General features: G+C 40.7%; 1 protein-coding gene across 2 annotated transcripts in view; it reads left to right on the top strand.

The window, feature by feature from the left end:
- The window catches only part of KDM4B (lysine (K)-specific demethylase 4B), an 80,641-nt gene extending 62,427 nt beyond the window's left edge, over positions 1-18,214 (top strand). For both annotated transcript variants that reach the window (XM_009318406.1, XM_009318405.1), the window contains exons 15-22: positions 2,938-3,014; positions 3,205-3,260; positions 3,743-3,851; positions 9,517-9,702; positions 9,861-10,025; positions 10,819-10,938; positions 13,931-14,023; positions 15,922-18,214. In XM_009318406.1, the coding sequence (XP_009316681.1) occupies positions 2,938-3,014; positions 3,205-3,260; positions 3,743-3,851; positions 9,517-9,702; positions 9,861-10,025; positions 10,819-10,938; positions 13,931-14,023; positions 15,922-16,107 (992 nt within the window). In that variant the 3' untranslated portion in view covers positions 16,108-18,214. The remainder of the gene's footprint in view (positions 1-2,937; positions 3,015-3,204; positions 3,261-3,742; positions 3,852-9,516; positions 9,703-9,860; positions 10,026-10,818; positions 10,939-13,930; positions 14,024-15,921) is intronic.
- The last annotated feature ends 1,238 nt before the right edge of the window (positions 18,215-19,452 follow it).

The raw sequence follows: 19,452 nt of genomic DNA, 5'->3' as shown, positions 1-19,452 counted from the left end.
TGAGAAACTCACAAGTTTCTTTGTGTGTTGCCTATATTTGAATTCCTTTTTGGCATGCTTGCTGTACCTGTCACTCCCACTTTTTCCTTTTCTGGCATAGTATGTGTGTATATTCAAGTCCATCTTGGCAATAACTGATCTTAAAAAGACATACCAATATTCTTTTTATTGTTTGTTCTGTTGACTGATTCTTCTCTGTCTCACAGAAAAGATTCTTCTTTTGTTATCTTTTTTTTTTTCTGTAATAAAGCAGAAATCGCAAAGCTGATCGCACTCTTTTCGCTTGTTCAAATATTGGTCTGCTGGGTGAGGTTGTATTGTTCTCGTGTGCATCAGAGATTATGGAGTAGCTTCTGAGATATATTTTATTAGTGTCTGTGTTACTGTTTGTAGGAATGGCTCTTGATTACAAAAAGGAACATATGTCTGTTTGTTTCCCTGATAGTTATGTCTGAAAGAAGATCTGATTAATCCTGGTAGAGTGTACCTTCACTGCAGACTGTATGACATCTAGTTAACATTTGCACTCGTACTAGGAGATGTGACGAATTACTGTTCAGCTGTTTGATCTTGACAGATGGGAAAACTTATTTGACTTGCATCAGCTGGAATTACTTTTGTTGTTCCAATTTTGTAGTCCGCGGGTCACTGTGCAGCTCAGCATGACTGTCTCTTGTGGAGAACTAGAATGCAACTTCTATTTCTGTACTGCATCCATGATTATGGTCACTTCTGGCTGATAAGAGCACATGATGCAGAGCGAGTGTGAGGATAAAGACTGCTTTCTTACTTCACAAATTGTGGTCTCTTTAGCGATCAGAACAGAGATGCTGCATCTTGCACAACCATATGTCTTCAATAGACTAGTCTGTCAAAATGGTTTCAGTGGCCAAATTCTATTTAGGGACAGAGGGATGTGGGCAAAGTGACGTTAATCTGCAGTCTCAAACAGGGTGTAGAGAAATTCAGCTTTCTATTTTGGCTATGCTCTACCCTTGAGGATGGGACAGAAGTTAAATCTAGTCTGATGTGGTCTCCAGTGTCGTCTTGTCTCTTCTCCCAAGTAACTGGTGATAGGATGAGAGGAAATGGCCTCAAGTTGCGCCAGGGGAGGTTTAGATTGGACATAAGGAAAAATTTCTTTACTGAAAGAGTGGTTAAACATTGGAAGAGGCTGCCCAGGGAAGGGGTTGAGTCACCATCCCTGGAGGTATTTAAAAGACGGGTAGGTGAGGCGCTTAGGGACATGGTTTAGTGGGCATGGGGGTGTTGGGTTGACAGTTGGACTCGATGATCTTAGAGGTCTCTTCCAACCTTTATGATTCTATGATTCTATGTTTCCTTGTCGCTGTTTGTACTTCTAGACTGTGATATCCCTTTGACTTTGCTGCAGAGAATCCATTTGCTTTTATTATAGGATTGCAGTGTTGAGGTGTATTTTGGTTAATCTGGCAGCATGCTGAAAACCCAGTTGGCAGTCTACTTGTTATTGAGAAGTGCCCTCACCCAGCTGCGCCAGGTTATGACAACAGCAAGGATGTACAGAGAAGAAAGCTTTTGCGAAGGTTTCTGGGCTTCTAAGGTGTTCACAAAATCCATAAAAAGAGCATACTTTTCTTGTTCCGTTAGGATCATCGTTATGGGACAATCTGGTGTTCAGTAAGTGTGACTGCTTCTCCCCTCAGATTCCGTAGTCCAGCTACCTGTGGCCCTAAAGCAAGAAACCAATGCTGAAATTTCAGCCTGTTCCACACCGTTTTGAGCTCCAGCAGTATTTCGGTTAAGGGTGTTTCTCTTTCAGCTCGGTTTCCAGATCAGTTTTTTAGACTCAACACCCCTGCTCATTTTCTAGGGCTAGGTTGAAGCTGCTTTCTTGATTTGCCATGTGATGAAAAGAGACTTCAGATGTGGAAGACAGCTGTGGATCTATATTATTGACTTTTTTTGACATAATGTTTATCTGGTTAAGTGGATGATTTTTATAAATCAGATTATTGTGGCAATCTCAGTGCTTTCTGAATACCTTCTTTTCAGTTTAATTCAGTAATTGGAGACTCTCCAGCTGAATTTTTATGTTCAGTTTTGTTAGGGTAGGTAAAGGCCATGGGATGAACTTTGTGTTAGCTAGGATGCTGGCCAGCAATTTGTGGTATGTTTAATTTTCTGCTACAGGCTTTCTTTGCAAGCTTGTGGGAATCACGTAGAGCCAATTTTTCAAAAGTATTTGTATGTCTCGTCCTTATTGTCTTCAGTGGCAAACCTCAGTGCCTTTTACAGAATTTTAAGGGCTTTTTTGGTCTTATTTCCCTGTCTTTATAAAGAGTATAATACCACTTTAGTCTTTTGGTGCTGCAGAGAAGTATGTAGGAGGGTTTGGTGCTTGCATATTACAGTCATTGACGCTCTATAAAGTCAGATGTTTCTGACACTTCATATAACCAGAAATTAGTATTAGTTTAAATACAGTTAAATATGTGAAATGCATGTGTTTAATTTCCTTGCAATATTACTGGGTTTGTCCTTCCTCATAATACCACTTAGCAAAGATGACTGCTTCAGTCATGCTACAGTTCAGTGGTCTTAACTGTTTCAATGTGTGAGGGCATTCCAGCAGTAGTAGCATCACTTTTGAGTCCAGTTCTTACCTGAAGGATCAAAGTACTGCTATTGTAGTTCTTACAAAAGAGAAAAAAAAATGTCAATGGTTACCTGTGTGTGGTTTTTTTGTTTGTTCGTTTTTAGACCTGCTGGTCCCAAATTCTGCCCCCCTTCCCAAAGATTACTTTCCTTATGACTTTTGTCTGAGCCTAGACTATTGAATATAGTTATTCAAATGCGACACCTGATTCCAAAGATGCTTCTGAATTGAAAAGTCAGCAAGTCAATACTATAGATATGTTAGTAAAACTCTGAAGGATATAACCTCATTTCTTTCAGGCTGTTACGGAATACGTCCAGACTTGGTGAATGAAAGTTGGTCTTGCTCACGGTGCTCAGCCAACGCATGGGCAGCGGTAAGCATCTACTCTTCTGGAAACAGAAGAAAACTTACTGTGGGAATTAATTAGATACTTTAACAGAGATGGGTGGTGGGAGGGTACAGTTTGCCTTTGCATCCCAGTTGTGGTGTAGTCATTTTTTGGGAAAGGTAGGCAGTCTGGCAGAGCTTTTTCGTCCAGTTCTGAAGGAGTTTTGTTCCTACAGGAATGTTGCCTGTGTAATCTCAGGGGAGGAGCTCTTCAGATGACCACTGATGGGCGGTAAGTGATGTTTTTTAATATTTTTTCCTTCCATACTGCATCTAATCGTCTAGTGTTGTGAATTCGGTCTTGATGCTCAGTGTAGCAGCTAGTTTTGGCATTATGGAGGTAACTGCTACTCGCTGACTTGGCAGGATGAGCTTGAGTAACTGTGCTATCTTACACTCTGCACCAGGCTTCTCAATAGCAGAGGTAATGTGGCTCTGAACACTTGGTGAATTTGGTTATTTCTCAGAGAAAAGTCTTTTCAGAGAGTGTTTAGTATCATGCAAGATCAGATGCATAAGAAGGTTGATCCCTGTTGTTCCAGAGACATTTACCTTGTGCGACTGTGATTAACAATCAGTTGGTAATGTTGCCAAGGCTGCCAACCACAATAAATATGCCTTGATACTGACGGAGTCAGAGAAATGTTAACTGCCCTCTTGAGTATTTAATTCAAAGAATGGTAGACTGATTTGTCTCTTCACTTTTTTTTCCAGGTGGATCCATATAATCTGTGCTATTGCTGTCCCCGAGGCCCGTTTTCTCAATGTAATAGAGCGTCATCCTGTGGATATCAGTGCTATTCCAGAGCAGAGATGGAAACTGGTAGGTGTCTTTCACCTGTAGAGAGTGTTTGTGAACAAGAGCCAAAAAAAGAAAAAGAAAAAGGCTTTAACTAGACAGAAAAACATTGTGTGGGATCATAAAGTAGCTGAGATTGGAGGTGATGTTCTCGCGCTCATTTCCAACAAATGCGCCAGGAAGCTGTATCATTTGGATGTCTTCTGAGGTACAGTCTCAGTGCTTTGACACATGAACAAGTTGCAATTACCAGATCTGCCTTTACTCTCTAGGTGTGTGCTCTTACCCTGGGCAGAGCCTGGGACGCTTACCTACCTGGCAGTCAGGTCTAAACTACCTGAAAGCTTCATTTACTGAAAGTACTGCGTAGTGGGAATGTGAAGGAACATGGTAACTAGAAGGAAGCTGACATATTGCTGGCTTGTTCATCTGTAATTTGATTCGTCTTTCTTTACAATATTTCTCTTTTTCTGTCAAGAAATCTCTTGTAGAAATTAATAAACATTTCTTTGTGACCATGACTGCAAGGCGAGACTCTGCAAAGATTTTAATAAAAGTCCAGCTACAACTTGTTATTTAGTTGCGTAGCCTCATCTGAGGGATTAGTAATGGATGATTCATTAGCTCAGAGCAATTAATCTTAATGTTAGTTAATGCCCCATCACTACAGCGTGTTATTGCAAAATAAATTGTGCTTTTGCTGCTTTTTTCGTACAGAAGTCAGCTGGGCGACAGTTGGGAGTGTGGTACGGGGGAAGGTGATGTAGCAGTGATACATTGGTTAGCATTGATGTGTTTGTTAACTGTGCAGCTATTCAGTGCAGGCAGCCCAGCCAGGGCCTGGATGAGAGATTAGGAAGAATCTCTGCTTCCAGAGTTATTTCTCTGTTGTGCAAATGGGTTTTGTACACAAATGTGAATGTAAAAGGCATTCATTATTCAGGTGGAGTGATGGAGCAGTGTGATGTGAGAGTGATAAATCTTGCAGCAGCGGTTCTTTATGGATCATCTGACATTTCCAGCATGCATCCTCTTCATTACCAGCACTTGTAACGATGAACTAAAAATCCTTTTACACAAGACTCACTTTTATTGCTTAATGGAGCCTCACGAGGAAACATGACTTAATTCTTTAACTCTTCTGTGGCTACCTTACAATCCTATAAAGCCAGGGCAGTATTAATGTACGCAAAACTCTGTTGCTTCATTCTTCTCCGAAGCGTTGGCTATGCCATCCAAAGCCTCAGCACAGAGCTACTACACATCTTCCTGTTTCGTTCCTGAATTAAAGCTTCATAGTTTTGTTGATTCCTTCAGCGTTGTATTCCATTCACACCTCACGTTTTCTTCATGTCTCAGGAAAGGTAGAGAATTTTTATATGAAGTACCTTGATTTACACAGTCTAATGATGCGGTTTACAGACACCTATTTCTTATGTTGAAGTTAGCAAGAGCCTGGCTTGTAGCTCAGTTCTTGTCAAAGCCTGGCTTTAAGCACTTCACTTGGAAAGTGTTAGCATGGATGGTGCTGCACACTGCTTCATCATAATCAGAGTAACTTTTCTAGAGGTGTAATGCTGTTTTATTTCTGCCGTGATCTGTCATGACTCTGCCAGCAGGGCATGTTGGCTAGTCCAGGTAGCTTTGGACACAGGTTCAGGTCTTGGTCTTGAGTTTCTGTCAGCGTGCCAGAGTGATCCCTCTGCAAGATGTCTGGTGCCCCTATAGAGCTAGCCCAGCTGTTAGGATGTAAGAAGGAGACTTTCAGCCTAATTACTCTGTTCAAGAATGTCATCAGTTAAGTTTTGTTGTATTGAGACTGATTATAAAAATCTTTCTGCTCTGTTGGTATACTTGTGAACGTCTTTACAGTATGTATACGCGCACCATCGATGTCATCGATTGAAAACAGTTAGTTGGTGTTGCCACCACATACCCTGTGGCTTTATGAGTGTTGTTTGCACAGGAAAGAAAGCAAATAAATTATCTTGAGCTAAAATTGAAATGGGTTTTAGAGTTATGAACTAGGTAAAGATTTAAAAAAAAATTAATTTGGATGGCAGAATGTAAAGGCAGTGGTGCTTATAGCAGCAGCATTGGTGTAGCGTGTGAAGACGTACAAAGGAAATTTAAATTGGATAAGATTGTCTGGAGAAACACTTATGAGCCATCGTGGAGAGTTTTAGGATTCTTCATAGGAATTTGCAGGTAAGTCATGGAGCACATGAGGAGTCAGTGGAGGAGTTGGGGGGGTGTCTGTTTCTTGGAGGTGTGCAGCTGCATTTAGGAAGATAAAATGAAGGTGACTAAAAGGTGGTGGTGTTGGATCTGATGACTTTGGCAATGATGGAGTTGATGCAGTACTAGATAAAATAGGAGACATGGCCTTTGTTGCTGAAAAAGATGGAAAAGGAGAGAAGGAATGATGTGAAGGTTGAGGACAGTTGAAGTGAATGGATAAAGGTAATGAAGGAAAGGGGGGGAAGGGGTTATCTGTGATTTTTTTTTGTTAGTTTGTTTTTTCCTATGTTTGTATTGTTTTAAGTTACTGTGAGAGGGCTGAGGTAACAAGCAGTTGCAGTGATCTGTTTAAAGAGTATTTGCTGTTCTTTTAGCATGCACCAGGCCTCCCCTTTCAAGCATAGACTTTTCAGTCCATTTGTGGGTATTGCATCATTTTAAAGAATGCAGTTTGCATGCTTCCTGATTAATGGTGTATTACGGGCCTGTGTGCGTAAATTATTTATGACATGGAAATTTGGAATAATTAGCTGTCATTCCTCAGTGGAGTAAATGAATTGCAGTGTTCATCATGCAGGAGACAGCCCATTTCTTACTCTTGGCTATGACCTGACTGGTGTGCATTTATTTCGAAGATTTTTCTCCCGTGCTTTAGACCTTCTCTCTTCCTGCTACCTCCCCTCCCACAGAAAATGTCTTTAAATCTACATGATGCTGCTCTACTACAGCACTTGACGCCGGTGCTTCTGTCCATCCCATCTCCCACACTTCCAGATCTTCTGCATTTTCACTCCTTCCACCATCTTCTACATTTCAGTCTCACTGGAGCTCACATTTTTCTTTATCCTTTGATCATATTTGCTCTGAATATTCCATTGGTGTGGCTCTTTTGCCTGTCACGAGGAGTTTGTCTTGCCACTGGGCTGTTATTAGGTGCATGCTAATCCTTCTGGCTTGGAAGAACCCTGTTCACATCAATAAAGGCAGATTCCTGATAAGGGAGGGTTAATGCTCCCTTGAGAGGCGGTATTGAGCACACTGTATATCAGCAGTTGTCCCTGCTGGCGGGAGAATTAGGTATTGACAGTTTAATAATGAGATCTCATTGCTATTGACTTGCTTTCAGTGCCGTGCTCCTGCTGTGCACTTTGCTGTGGTGCTTATCTAGCTTTTGAACATGGTTTACAGAGCGATAAAGGCATAGCTTATTAAATACTAAAAAACACATTCTGCCAACACGAAGGCTCTGGCTTTGAATTTCCTGACTTTTGTTAGTTTAAGTAAAAAGGCCAAATTAATCTTTGGTGTAAACACACTGACTTCAGTTAATTCACAGGAAGTGAATTTGACTTCTTTCATACACATGTGGGGCAGACCCCAGTCAGGGAGGGGTGACGTTGTACAGAAATAGGGAAGAATGCATCTCCCTTTCTTCTGCATGTTATGTTTTCAAGGAAGAGAGAAATACTCTTTGGAGAAGGAATGGTCTTTTATTTGTCTTGGCAATGTGTTGTAGCTAGCGTGGTGGGGCCCTGGCTCTTAGCTATGATAACACAAATAAAATATAACATTGAAATTTGACAATTCTTATTTTGCATTTACTGGATAGTTTATAAGATGATACCACTCTTGATATTTTTGAGGGTACATGTTTAAGATAGCTCAGATCTAGAAGCAGAGTGAATTTGTACTTCTGAGGGTTGTATTGGCTTATTGTGTGATCCTCGGGCAGCTTATGTTACATTTCTAATCCCGTGGGATGTAGTAATTCATATGGATCTTAAAATTTAGGTCATGTGTTCTCTAATGTTGCATAGTTTGAGCACTGTTTTAATGGGACTGAGGTAAACGAGAGGCCATGAAGAATGAAAGAGGGGAAGAAAGGCTCTGTTTAATATCAGATGCTGCAGAGAGAAAAAGAATCTGTCATTCATGGTGTCATAGTATTTGTACAGGACATTTATGTTTAGATGAGTGGATGGATTGGGGGGAGGGAGGCAGGGGGTCAAACCTGGGGGGCAGTGGCTGGAGCAACCAGTGTGGTGTGCTTTGGAGACAGTCATCTGGAAACGGGCACTAAAAATGACTGCTTTCCTCTGTTCCTCCTTATATGTGGAAGTTATTTCTTTGTAATAAATAAATTACACAGCTGTATGGTCAGATTCATGGGCATATAATATCTCTCAGGATTTTATTTATATGAGCCGTTCATTCTAACAAGTAAAATGCATGTTCATCTCACGTGTGTGATATTAATTTTTCCCTGATTTGCCTTGTCCAAGCCTCAGATAAGGTAGAGAAGCTGCCATCAATCAGTGACAGATTCCCTAGACTTAGGGAAAGTTAGGGACTGTTAAAAGCTAAGAATGGCGTTTCCAAGTAGTTCCCTGGAAACATTACGCAAGTGCCAACTTAACTTTCTGTAGATTGGGTTTCCCAAAATCTGGTCTTCTGTATTTCTGAGGGGCTGGAAACAAGAATTTGGTACTGTTAGGGACTGAGGAAATGTATCTCATTTCCCACTGACACCTAATGCTTGCTGCCAAGTCTACAGTGCCATAAGGCTTAGGAATTTTAGCTCTGAAAAAATTTAGATTTCTTTTTAAAGTAGTCACACATCTTAAGTTGATTACCTGTCCCCCCCACAAGTGCTGTCTAATTAGATTAGCCTAATAACTGGATCTGCTTTGCAGAAAATGAGTTTAAAAAATACTGAAATATTTCATACCTTTTTTTCTCCCTGTAATTCTGGTGTTTGGTACAATGTTTTTATATCTTCTGTTTGCAAACCAGTGAATGAATTATCTACAATAGCTAAATATGCAATATTTTTGTTCCATTATATAAAATTATATGCTATTAGATCTACTAGGTATAATGTTCCATTAAATATAATAGAACAAATTATTACACGGTTATTCTGTGTTCTGTTCTTTCAAAAAATGAAAAAATTATTTTCTAGCAGTGTATCTGTGAAGATCCAGCTGCTGTTTGAATTAACATGGGGGACATTTCATATAGCTAAGGAGGATGAGTATTGAGTTGTGGCAGTTCTCTAATACCACTGATGTGTGTTTGCCCGTTATGCCCTCCCTTTCTCTCAGCCCTCCAGTGAGCATAGTCTCAAATTGGATTTAAGTCTGCTTCACTGTCCAGCGTGGGTCTGAAGGGCTGAGTTACTGGTAGATGTTGTCATGTTCAGGGGAATAAGTTAGTATCTGCTGTAGTTTCTTGGCTTACGAGTGATTCTAGGCAAGTGTGTATAGGCAATTCTGGAAGCATTGGACTTGACCTCTCAGCAGCAAACATCACCATTTTTGGCTGTGGCTTCTGGGCCCTAGACACTAACGGTGCAGGCTTTTCCACCATGTCAGGTAACAGGGTGCCTCAGGTCACGTTAAAGCTGCTGTTGACTGCCTGCATAACGCTGACCTGTGTTTCTTTTCAGAAATGTGTGTACTGTCGGAAACGGATGAAGAAGGTGTCTGGTGCCTGCATCCAGTGCTCCTATGAGCACTGCTCCACATCCTTCCACGTGACCTGTGCACACGCGGCTGGCGTGCCCATGGAGCCAGATGACTGGCCCTATGTTGTGTCCATCACTTGCTTCAAACACAAAGCAGCTAACCAGAATGTATGTTTTTCTGGTTTTGGTTTGGGTGGGTGGTTTGGTTTGGTAGGTTTTCTTTTGGTGGGGTTTGTTTGGGGTTTTTTCTAGAACAGTTTCTCTGCGCCTATATTTTTGATGCAGCTTTTATGATTGCAAATTATTCCCTTTTCTCTGTAACACAGATTCAGTTTCGAAGGGAGGTGACCCTTGGACAGACTGTGATCACAAAGAACCGGAATGGACTCTACTACAGATGTAAAGTGATTGGCATGACCACACAGACTTTCTATGAAGTAAACTTTGACGATGGTTCATACAGTGACAACGTTTACCCAGAAAGCATTATTGTAAGCAGCTCTCTGTGGAGACTATTACCGTTACAGATGAGTACAAAGTGTAATGCGTGTGTTCCTCTTCTATGTGCTTTGGGGTGGAACAACGAAGTAAAACGTTAAAAAAAAAAAAATTTTTTAAAAATTAAAAAGCTAAGTTGCTGCTTGCATAGAAAAACTCATACTGCTCTTCATTACCGTTCTTCTTGTTTATGACATCTCATTTCATTTTTTTTGTTCCTTTACAAAGATGTGATTTTGCTATATGCAGATGACTTAACAGAAAGCAATGTTTGTTTTAAGTTGCGTCCTATTTGTTTCGTGGTTGAATAATCTTTTATTTTTCAACTGACAAGTTTGATTCATGGGGGAAGCAGATTGTCTGTAAGGACTTCTGGTTCGAAATAGGGAACTCACTTAATAGAAGGAATGTCTAGAAGAGGCTGACTTGTCAACTCATGCATTCTCTTCCTGATTGTGCCATTGATTCACCATGTAAAACAGAGCAGGTCACCCGGCTTGTTTTTGTTGATACAGGAGATCTGATGTTTTGGGATTTGTAATGAGGAATTTCCTAGAACTGAGTACTGTCACCAGAAGGAGGTGCAAGTGTTTATTTCTGGTCTCTCACTGGTTAATGGTTTTGTTTGAGATGACTGAAATTAATCACAAGTGCAGAAACTTTCTTATACTTAATTATAGTGTTGTGTAGTAACTTCCTTGAGCAGTGATTTTAATACACCTCTTTACCTAGTTCTTGAGCTTTGTCTGTGGTGGCTGGCTGACATCTTTCACTCTATGTCTTCAGAGCAGAGACTGCATTCAAATGGGACCCCCTCCAGAGGGTGAGTTGGTTCAACTGCAGTGGACAGATGGAATCATCTATAAGGCCAAGTTCGTTGCAGCCCAGATCAGTCAGATTTACCAGGTAAGTGTGGAAGAGTACTCACGTACTTCATGCCAACATGTCTGATTGTTGCTGAGATTGTATAGCTCACTAGTGTTGAATGCTTGCTCTGGTCATGAAGGGAGAATTTGCCTTCTGAAATTAATACTGCTGGTAGTCTAAAGAGAAATACAGTGTTAAAATAGGATCAGGGTAAAGGTATTCTGTGGCAGAATGTGGATGTATGGATAGACATATGTCTAGACTGTATCTGCTTTTAAAATATAAAATAAATTTGCCCTTTTCCTTATAGCTCAGGTCAAAAGTGATCTACTCGAACTACAGTGATGGCTATCCTATGGCTGGTGCTGAGCTCATCGTCTGTAGTTCCCTATGAGTCAATATCTACATAATTACAACTTTCCTCGATGCTTTGAGAGGAAGTAGGGGAAACGATGGGTCAGGAGACTACTTCGAGGGGGGGAATAATCCTCTGGTCATGGGAAGGTGCTTCGTGGAGCAGCAGCAGCGTGTGGGAATAATGTCCTGCCGCTGTTGCGCGAGGAATTAGAAACCTTCAACCTGTAGTCTCATACACTCTCACCATCTCTGTTTTTAAGGTGAGAAAAATAGCAGCCAGGGTTGGTTTTTTTTTGCCTTTGAGTCTGTTCCACAAATGGGATCCTTGTTTGTGGAAGGTTGTAATAGTCAGTAAAGGAAGATTTAACCTGGTACACAGTGTTAGTATTTCAGCACAGAAGGCTTTATAAAATGCAGTACATTCATTTGATTAAATCCTTTTTAAATGGTACCAAGAAGTTGAAAATTATAGTGATTTGGAAAGTATACTTTGTGCACATCCTTTTGAAAAATATATGCTGAAATTTGCAAATAATTGTTATTTTTAAGAGATTAATGCCTCTGGACAAAAGGCAAAGGAAGTCCTGTATCTTGTATTTGTTTGAAATGGGGTTCTGGTTTCTATCCTTTCTACACAGAGTATTTCGTATCTGTGTGCGAAGAGCACGATAATCCACCTTGTCAGTTAACAGTCTTTTTGGTGTGTATAATGGATGTTAACTGCTTCAGAGAAGATGTGATCTGAGGTGACCCTGGTTATGAATAAGTACAATATATAGTTCCATAAAGATCTACTGTTACGCATGCTTTCCAGTTTAATCACAGTATCGGAAATTGTCATTGATTTCTCGAAGGTACAATAATTTGAAATAGGCTGTTCCACTGATAGTGCCAGACGACGGAAAAATATGCATGAGGAGTCTGTGGTTTTCAAATCATGCAGTTACCTATAAGTAAAGCTCTTCTCCATGGGGAAAATAGCCTGGATAGCTTTCCACGTTGGTTGCCTATGTAGATACTTTTTCAGTACTTACGGTGCATCTCTTTCATCTGTTTTGGAATAGGATTATATTTAAAACCACAGAAACAGTTTTGTTATGAAGTGCATTCATAGGAAGACAGCATGCTTTCTGAAATGTAGCTCTGGATGGCTTCTCCATCTTGTTTGAGGTTGTTTATCTTAATAAGACCTGATGGCATAAATTTTAGAAGGGAGTAATAATTTACTTTGTTATCCTTGAAAGACTTTTGGTGGCAAAGAAGCACCCTAGAATGCTTTTGCATTTTAAACTTGTCTTATTTTGCAGTAGCTTCCCAGTTCACATCTTTAAGTCTGTATTTTGTGTGCTAAGATTAGATGTGTATATTTTTAAAAAAAAATTGAGCCCAAATGACTGTCTCATAACTTGCTGTAATGTGTGTTCACAACAGGGGTCTAACCCATATCAGTAATTTGGAACTTAAATAAACAAGGTCCAAGCACTCTGTGATAGCATAAGATGGCACTGCCCTCAGTTGCAAATCCTGCCTTTCTACTAGAAGTTGAGCTCATGTAGTGGAAATGGCAGACAGCAATCTGCTTGTGCCTCGGCTGTTAAACCTCGTCATTCGTGTTCCCTTCTGACTCTGTTATGGTAGTGGTGCTCTGTAAAACCAGAGAGTAAATGGGACCAGTAGCATCTTAAACCACCTCAGCAGGGCTCATCTTTCAAAACCTCTTCTCCCACCTGCATAGCTATTCCAGCTGATGTATGCTGCTCGGTTAAGGGACCTCAGCAAGCATTGCTGAGCCTGCATAACCGATGAGCTGCAAGACCTGGGCAGCGCAGGAGGAGGAGGTCAGAGCACAGATGCTTTCTTCCTTCTGAATTTGTCCAGTCTGAACCTGACATCCCATATTAAGGTGTGGTGTATGTCCTTCTGCATTATCCAAGAAAGCGTAGTAAGTCTTGAGCAAAGGAAATGAGAATCTCTTAAAAAGTTTTAATAGTTTTAACATTTTTATACGCATGTTGCCATGAATAAACATTCCTGTAACATCTGATACATAATTCATGATACAATCAGTGCTTAGCAAAAAAGGTTTCACGTGAGGAGTTACCGCTGGTTTTTTTGTACCTGGCTGACTATTTCTGCTTGTTAAATACAAATGTATTTTAGTAGCTGGAGTTGTTTCCTTATGATGTGTAAAAATACTTTGTTTAAGATGAAAGAAGTTCTTATTACCGTATTGCCTGAATACAGGGCTGCCTTTTATTGTAAGTGAAAAGTTTCTTTTTTTCAGGATTTGAATCAAAAATCAGTGGAAATTTCTAATGCTCTGACTGGGAGGAGGGAGCAGAGGTGCTGGTCCAGCTGTAGCATAGACGTTTTAGGATCCACAGGAGCACTGAATGAAGCTACTTGGGCCAGATAAGACAGGGGTGCCTGAGCAGCACTGAAACCAGCACTTTTCGGGGTTCAGCATCCTTAACACAGCTTAGGGCTGCTCATTCTACAGCAATCCTAGAGACATGCAGTGCCAAGAACAGGGGATCATCCATGGGAGCTGGCCCCTGATGCTTCTTTGGTATTCCCATGAAGGGACCACATGCAGCATAGTCTGGCAGTGGACTGTTGAGGTACTGTAAATGTAGAAGCCAAGTTCTTATTTCATCTTCTGCCTACTCTACAGGTCGAGTTTGAAGATGGTTCCCAACTAATGGTAAAGCGTGGTGATATTTATACCTTGGAGGAAGAGCTTCCCAAGAGAGTGAAGTCTCGCCTGGTGGGTATCAAAGTAACAGAAACAGTAGAATGGCTGTGACTTGCAGTACTCATTCACATTTTCTTAGCATATTGTTTAGACATGGGTGAATGCAGCCTCCAATTTCTGTGGCTGTAAGACCACTTGTCATTCACAAAATACGTAGAAGAAATCCTTGATGCAAATGCTTGAGAAGCATTTGAATGATTTTCCCTTTCACATGTTCAGATCTGATTTTTGTTTTCTCTGGTTAAAAGATTATGTTCATATCATTTTACACTATATGAATTTAGTTATATGGACTGCCATTCTGTCTGAATGCTGCCTTTCATCAGAAGTGAGGTGAACTGGTCTACAGCTAAGTGGTTTCTGGAGAACTGATTAGCGACATGGGACCAAACCCCCGTTTCTCACCAAATAGGAGATTTAGAACATAGCTCTTACCTATAAAGTTCTTAATCTAAAAGATCAGACTGTCTTTAACTGCATACAATGGAATTATTGAGCCTAGAAAATATGAGGGATTTATTTCATAGCTTTTTTGGTTCTGGACTTGCTGGGCATTTTCAAACCTGGTGCTTTAACCTTTAAAGCCATCTCCTTTAAACAAATGATGAGACTGGTTTCTACGCAAATGGAGAATACACAGTTTTCTTCATCATTCTAAATGTCTGTTAACATCAGCAGAACAGGGACGGATCCACAAAGTTAACCTGCGATAAGGTTGTGGGCTTCTGTCTCTTTTACAAGACAAAAACCTTCCCTTAAGAATACATGAATTGCTGTGCCAAGTTAAACCAGTGATTCGCTGACCCCATGAATCTGTGGCCACTAGCAGAAGTGTGAGATGCACATCCTCAAAAATGGCCTGGTGACAGGCAGTTCTGTGGAAGAACTGGCGGCGATTCGGAGGAAACTTCTGTTTGCTTATGCATGAAATCTTCAAGGGTTTTACCCAAAAAACACTTGTAATATGCTTTCTGAAACATAGCTCTGGATGGCTTCTCCATCTTGTTTGAGGTTGTTTATCTTAATAAGACCTGATGGCATAAATTTTAGAAGTGAATAATAATTTACTTCGTTATCCTTGAAAGACTTTTGGTGGCAAAGAAGCACCCTAGAATTAATTTCTAGGCTGTGCACAACATTCCAGTTTATTTAAGCTTGTCTAATAATAAAGACAATGTATTGGAGCCCTGAAATACAGGATTTGGAAAGAAACATATTCTCTGCAGTGGAGACGTCAGGCTTTATAACAGTTCCAGAGAAAGGAATGCAAGCTGGAAAGTGAATAGAAAGTTTCAAGTCTGGCTGAAAGCTAAGGCTTTTCTCATGCACTTTCTGCTGCCAGAGGTGTTAGACTATGCTCTGCGGAAGTGATGCTCACAGTGCTTTAACGCAGAACAGCAGAACAAAGGAACAAAGCGATAGGAGATGGTAATTTCTACCAAGAAACGTATCTCATTTGAGAGCGTAAGAGCAGGACGAACAGGAGCAATTGTTTGTACAGTGATCCCCAAATGCTTTCTTTGGGTCTTTTGTGTTTTAAAGACATTAGGGAAGCCCCAGTTTCCTCTGTGCATTCTACTAGGAATGAATATCCTAAAGAGGCAGGGGAGGATAGGAGTAACCAGAGAATTGGCAAGGCAGGAGCTGAAGTGAAAGGTATTTTGAAACAGAAGGAAAGCAACTCAAGGGTTTCTCCTTCCAGTTTGGTTTCAGAAGCCCAGAATTTTTAATTTCAGCCGTGTGCTTTGCATGTTTCGGAGTTCATTTTTTCTACAGAAATACTCTGAACCAAATTGTTCACTTGCTATCCCTGCTGTCTTGTTACGCAGGCGTGCTCCACGGTTTGCACCCGTGTCTCTCCCTGTTTTCCTGCTGTGCCTCTAATGATTGTACTTTCGTGTCTCCTGCAGTCCCTCAGCACTGGGGCCCCTCAGGAAGATGTATTTTCGGGAGATGAAGTGAGAGCAGCCAAGCGTCCCCGGCTGGGGAATTCAAGAAATCCCGAAGAATATGGACAAAACCCAGATTACTTGGCCTTTATGGAGAGCCTGTTGCAGACACAGTACCAGCCTGGAACTCAGAGCAACATGTTTTAACCAGGATTAATTAAAAATATTAAATTAACCCTTTTCAAGCCTTTGGAAAAATAACTAGGAAACTCTGGAATAGAAGATCATCCTTGTGCAATAGCCTGCTGTGAATTCCTTTCATCTGCTCTTGGTTTGGACGGCAAGAAAATCCTGTCTGGCTGCACGCTACCTCTACTTTGCCAGACATTGCTGACCAATAGAGTAGGGAACTTGAAAAACCTTCAGACAGCATTTTGCATGGAGACTTTGGAAGAGTTTGTACTAACGGATCTTTGTGACTGGCTCCTTTTTATGAGGCTTGGAAAGGGTTAAAATTTGACAAAATGACTTTTTAAAATACGTCAAACTCTTTTGTCTTTAAAGGTGCTATTACATTGACTACTGAAGCAGCCTTTGGAATTGTGTTTTCTGTACATAGATGTCACCTTTGTGAAGTTTTCTATAAATGAGCATTATTAAAAAAAAAAGCAAACAAAAATAGGAAAACAAAAGTTTCCACAAAACATTTTTCTAGATTATGGCTTTAAAACAGAAAATAAACAAGATCCTCCCCCCTCACTCCCAAATGAAATGTGACTAATATTACAGCGGGGAGAGAGAGAGAGCAAGAGCAGATGTCCTGGAAAGTTCTGGGTTCTTTTTTTTGTAAAGAAACACTATCTTCTTTGTAAGATGGGGAAGATGGGGAAGGAAATGTTTCATAGCTGGGTTGTTTCTTACCGTTAGTTCTCTTTAAGACATGTTGATAGATATGTGCAGTTCTGCCATGTCACCAGGAAGGGACTTAGGGAAGAAATGGCCAGGTTTTGGTCATTCTTGTCATCTTCCTTCCCCATCTTTGCCATCACAGTTGCTTTCTAGTTAAAAATTAGCATGGCTTTCAGTTCCAATATGCCACTCCGTTTTGGCAAGCGTTCTGTTGCTGCTTCTTGTGTTAGTTCCTTTACGAGCCATCCCCCTTCCCCACTGCAGACTAGAGCATCGGGGATTGCTCTAGCTCTCTGGTAGGCATGTTCCCATAGGAACCTTTTTCTTTTCTTTGTCTCTCTTTTTTTTTTTTTTTTTTTTTTTTTGAGTTGTGCTCCTTACAGTTGTGAGAATCATTCCATGACAGAAGCCTGGGAGGTGTTTGTATGTTTTTCTTTTATCCTATTAAAGAAGAAATTCCACAAACATCTCTGATTGTTGTGACATCCTTTACTTAAGTAAAGACTGAGCCTTTGAGATACTCCTGGGGAAGAGGAATGCAAACCCTTCATTTGATTGGACTCAGTTCACTGAGAATTGAACGAGCATTAAAGGCAAAAACAAATCCTAAAGTATTGAGTGGGCAGCTCCCACTTGAACACTTGAAAATCACCTCCGGTTGAAGAGCTGTTGTGGAGCAGTGTTTTGTAAAAGAGCCTGATCCCAAACCCTGCTGAAGTCACTGGAAAGTCTTCCACTCTCTTTGGAGGACCTCTGTCAATTCAGAGGGAAAGAAAAAGGCAGCCCTAGTACAGAGTTGGGAAGGGGATGTGGCTTCCACGATGTCTGGGTGAAGGGGGGCAAGGGCACATCGTACCACTCACCTCAATGCCTTGGCCTGACAGAAGCCACTGTGAGATAGCAGAGCTATCCAGAACGCTGCACGGCAATCTTTGCCACTTAATTCCCTGAAATTACTGGACAGAAAGAGAAAATATTCTTTTTTTCTTTAAGCCCCTTTGCAAGGTGGTCATTGTTTTGTGGAGAGGTTTTTAAGCAACGCTATAGCTGGATCTTTAAGGGAATAAGTGGGAAGGATTTGTGGGCTAGCAGATGGTAGATTAGCATCTTAAGAGACTCGATGGGTATTAAACTGTCCTAGTGAAAGAGTGGAGATAGAATAAAGCAATTTTTTTTTTTTTTAAATTTTGATTTTTGTTCTCCCTTGGGAGAACTGGAGTTCCCTTTGTTTCTTACTGCCTCTGCTACGGGTTATTTTCTTTCTGTGTGTGTGTCTGTGCGCGTGTGCACGCGTGCGTGTTTGTAAGATGGTTTGAAACAGTTTTTTTTTTTATTTCTGAGTTTTTGATGTTTTCAATAGATGTCTCCAAGAATAAAAACAGACTAATAAAAGTTTTAAAAATTGGCAAGGTTCTTAAAAGCCTCGGTTGTTACTCCTACATAGCTGTCTCCTGTTGGTTAAGACACGATCTAGTAGAAACTTGCTTGTATAAAAGAATAAGAACGTTGCCAGGCCACAAGAGAAATATTTAAGGCAATTGAAAGAGAATTTAAACAGCAGAGGATTTTTTTTTTTGGAGGTGGGAGGGGAAGGGTGGGATGGGATGAGTGGTTGCGAGCAATGGGAATTTCCTCTGCATGTTAAAGTCCTGACTGAAATAGCACCATTACTGTATTCATATGTAGTACCTTTTTAAAATACTATTTATATTGTAAAAACAAAGTGTGTTTCCTCACCCCATATTCAGATGATGAGTTATGTTTAAATGTGAACCTGGAACTGTAGAATGCCCTTCCTTGTTGCAGGGGTTCTCCCTTTTTCTTTATTTTTAAATCCCTCTTTTTGGTTTAGGAATGACTTGTGCCGATTATCTATAATGACCATATTGACGGCCTCTGTGCATCAGACTATTGAAAAGGAGATAGGAAATGCACATTCCTACCCTCCCCTTCCTCCAGTGAAATATATTTGTAAGTGTCTGACTATGTGCTATAAAATTAATGATTTTTTTTTTCCTCCCCCTAGATTAAGGATGTGATGTATTTTTTGCATATTTTTTTCTCTGCCTCTAGGTTCATAATGAATTAAAGGCTGTTGAGCACTTCAGAATTACACTTTTTGGGGGGTTGAAGTCTCTTCATTTCTAAGTTTAAAGTCTTTTGTACTGCAGAAGGTGGCTCCCAGGTCTGGTTGGTTAAAGCTGATAAAACTGAGCCGTGAGGAGCTGAGACTGATGAAGAAGAACGTGGCCTTTTCCTTCCTCTCTGTTAAGCGTGCAGGAGAAGAGGTGTGTCGTTGCACCCCTTCCCAAAATTAAGAACCAAGCTTGCAATGCGTTTTTGTCCAAGGTCCGGGATTTGCTCTAGCTGGCTCGTTCATGAGAACCGTGGTTGCTAAATAGCCAGAGGTGGTTCTAAAATCCTTTATCTTTTAAATCACCAGTTTGCTACTTCCGCTTGGGAGTTTGCTTCGTAGCCTTCCAGTAGCCTTTCTTTCTAGCCCTTGGAGGTCATGCTGACATTGAACCTCTTAAAATAGCATCTTCCTGAACCTTCACGTAAACACCATTTCCTATCCTGAGCCCTGATGCTTTTCCACAAATTCCTCTCCAATTGTTGCGGTACGAGGCTAATGCTGTAGAT

This window comes from Pygoscelis adeliae, unplaced genomic scaffold (genome assembly GCF_000699105.1).
Source record: "Pygoscelis adeliae isolate BGI_AS28 unplaced genomic scaffold, ASM69910v1 Scaffold582, whole genome shotgun sequence".
NCBI lineage: Eukaryota > Metazoa > Chordata > Aves > Sphenisciformes > Spheniscidae > Pygoscelis > Pygoscelis adeliae.
This window is presented reverse-complemented; position numbering and strand designations above follow the sequence as displayed.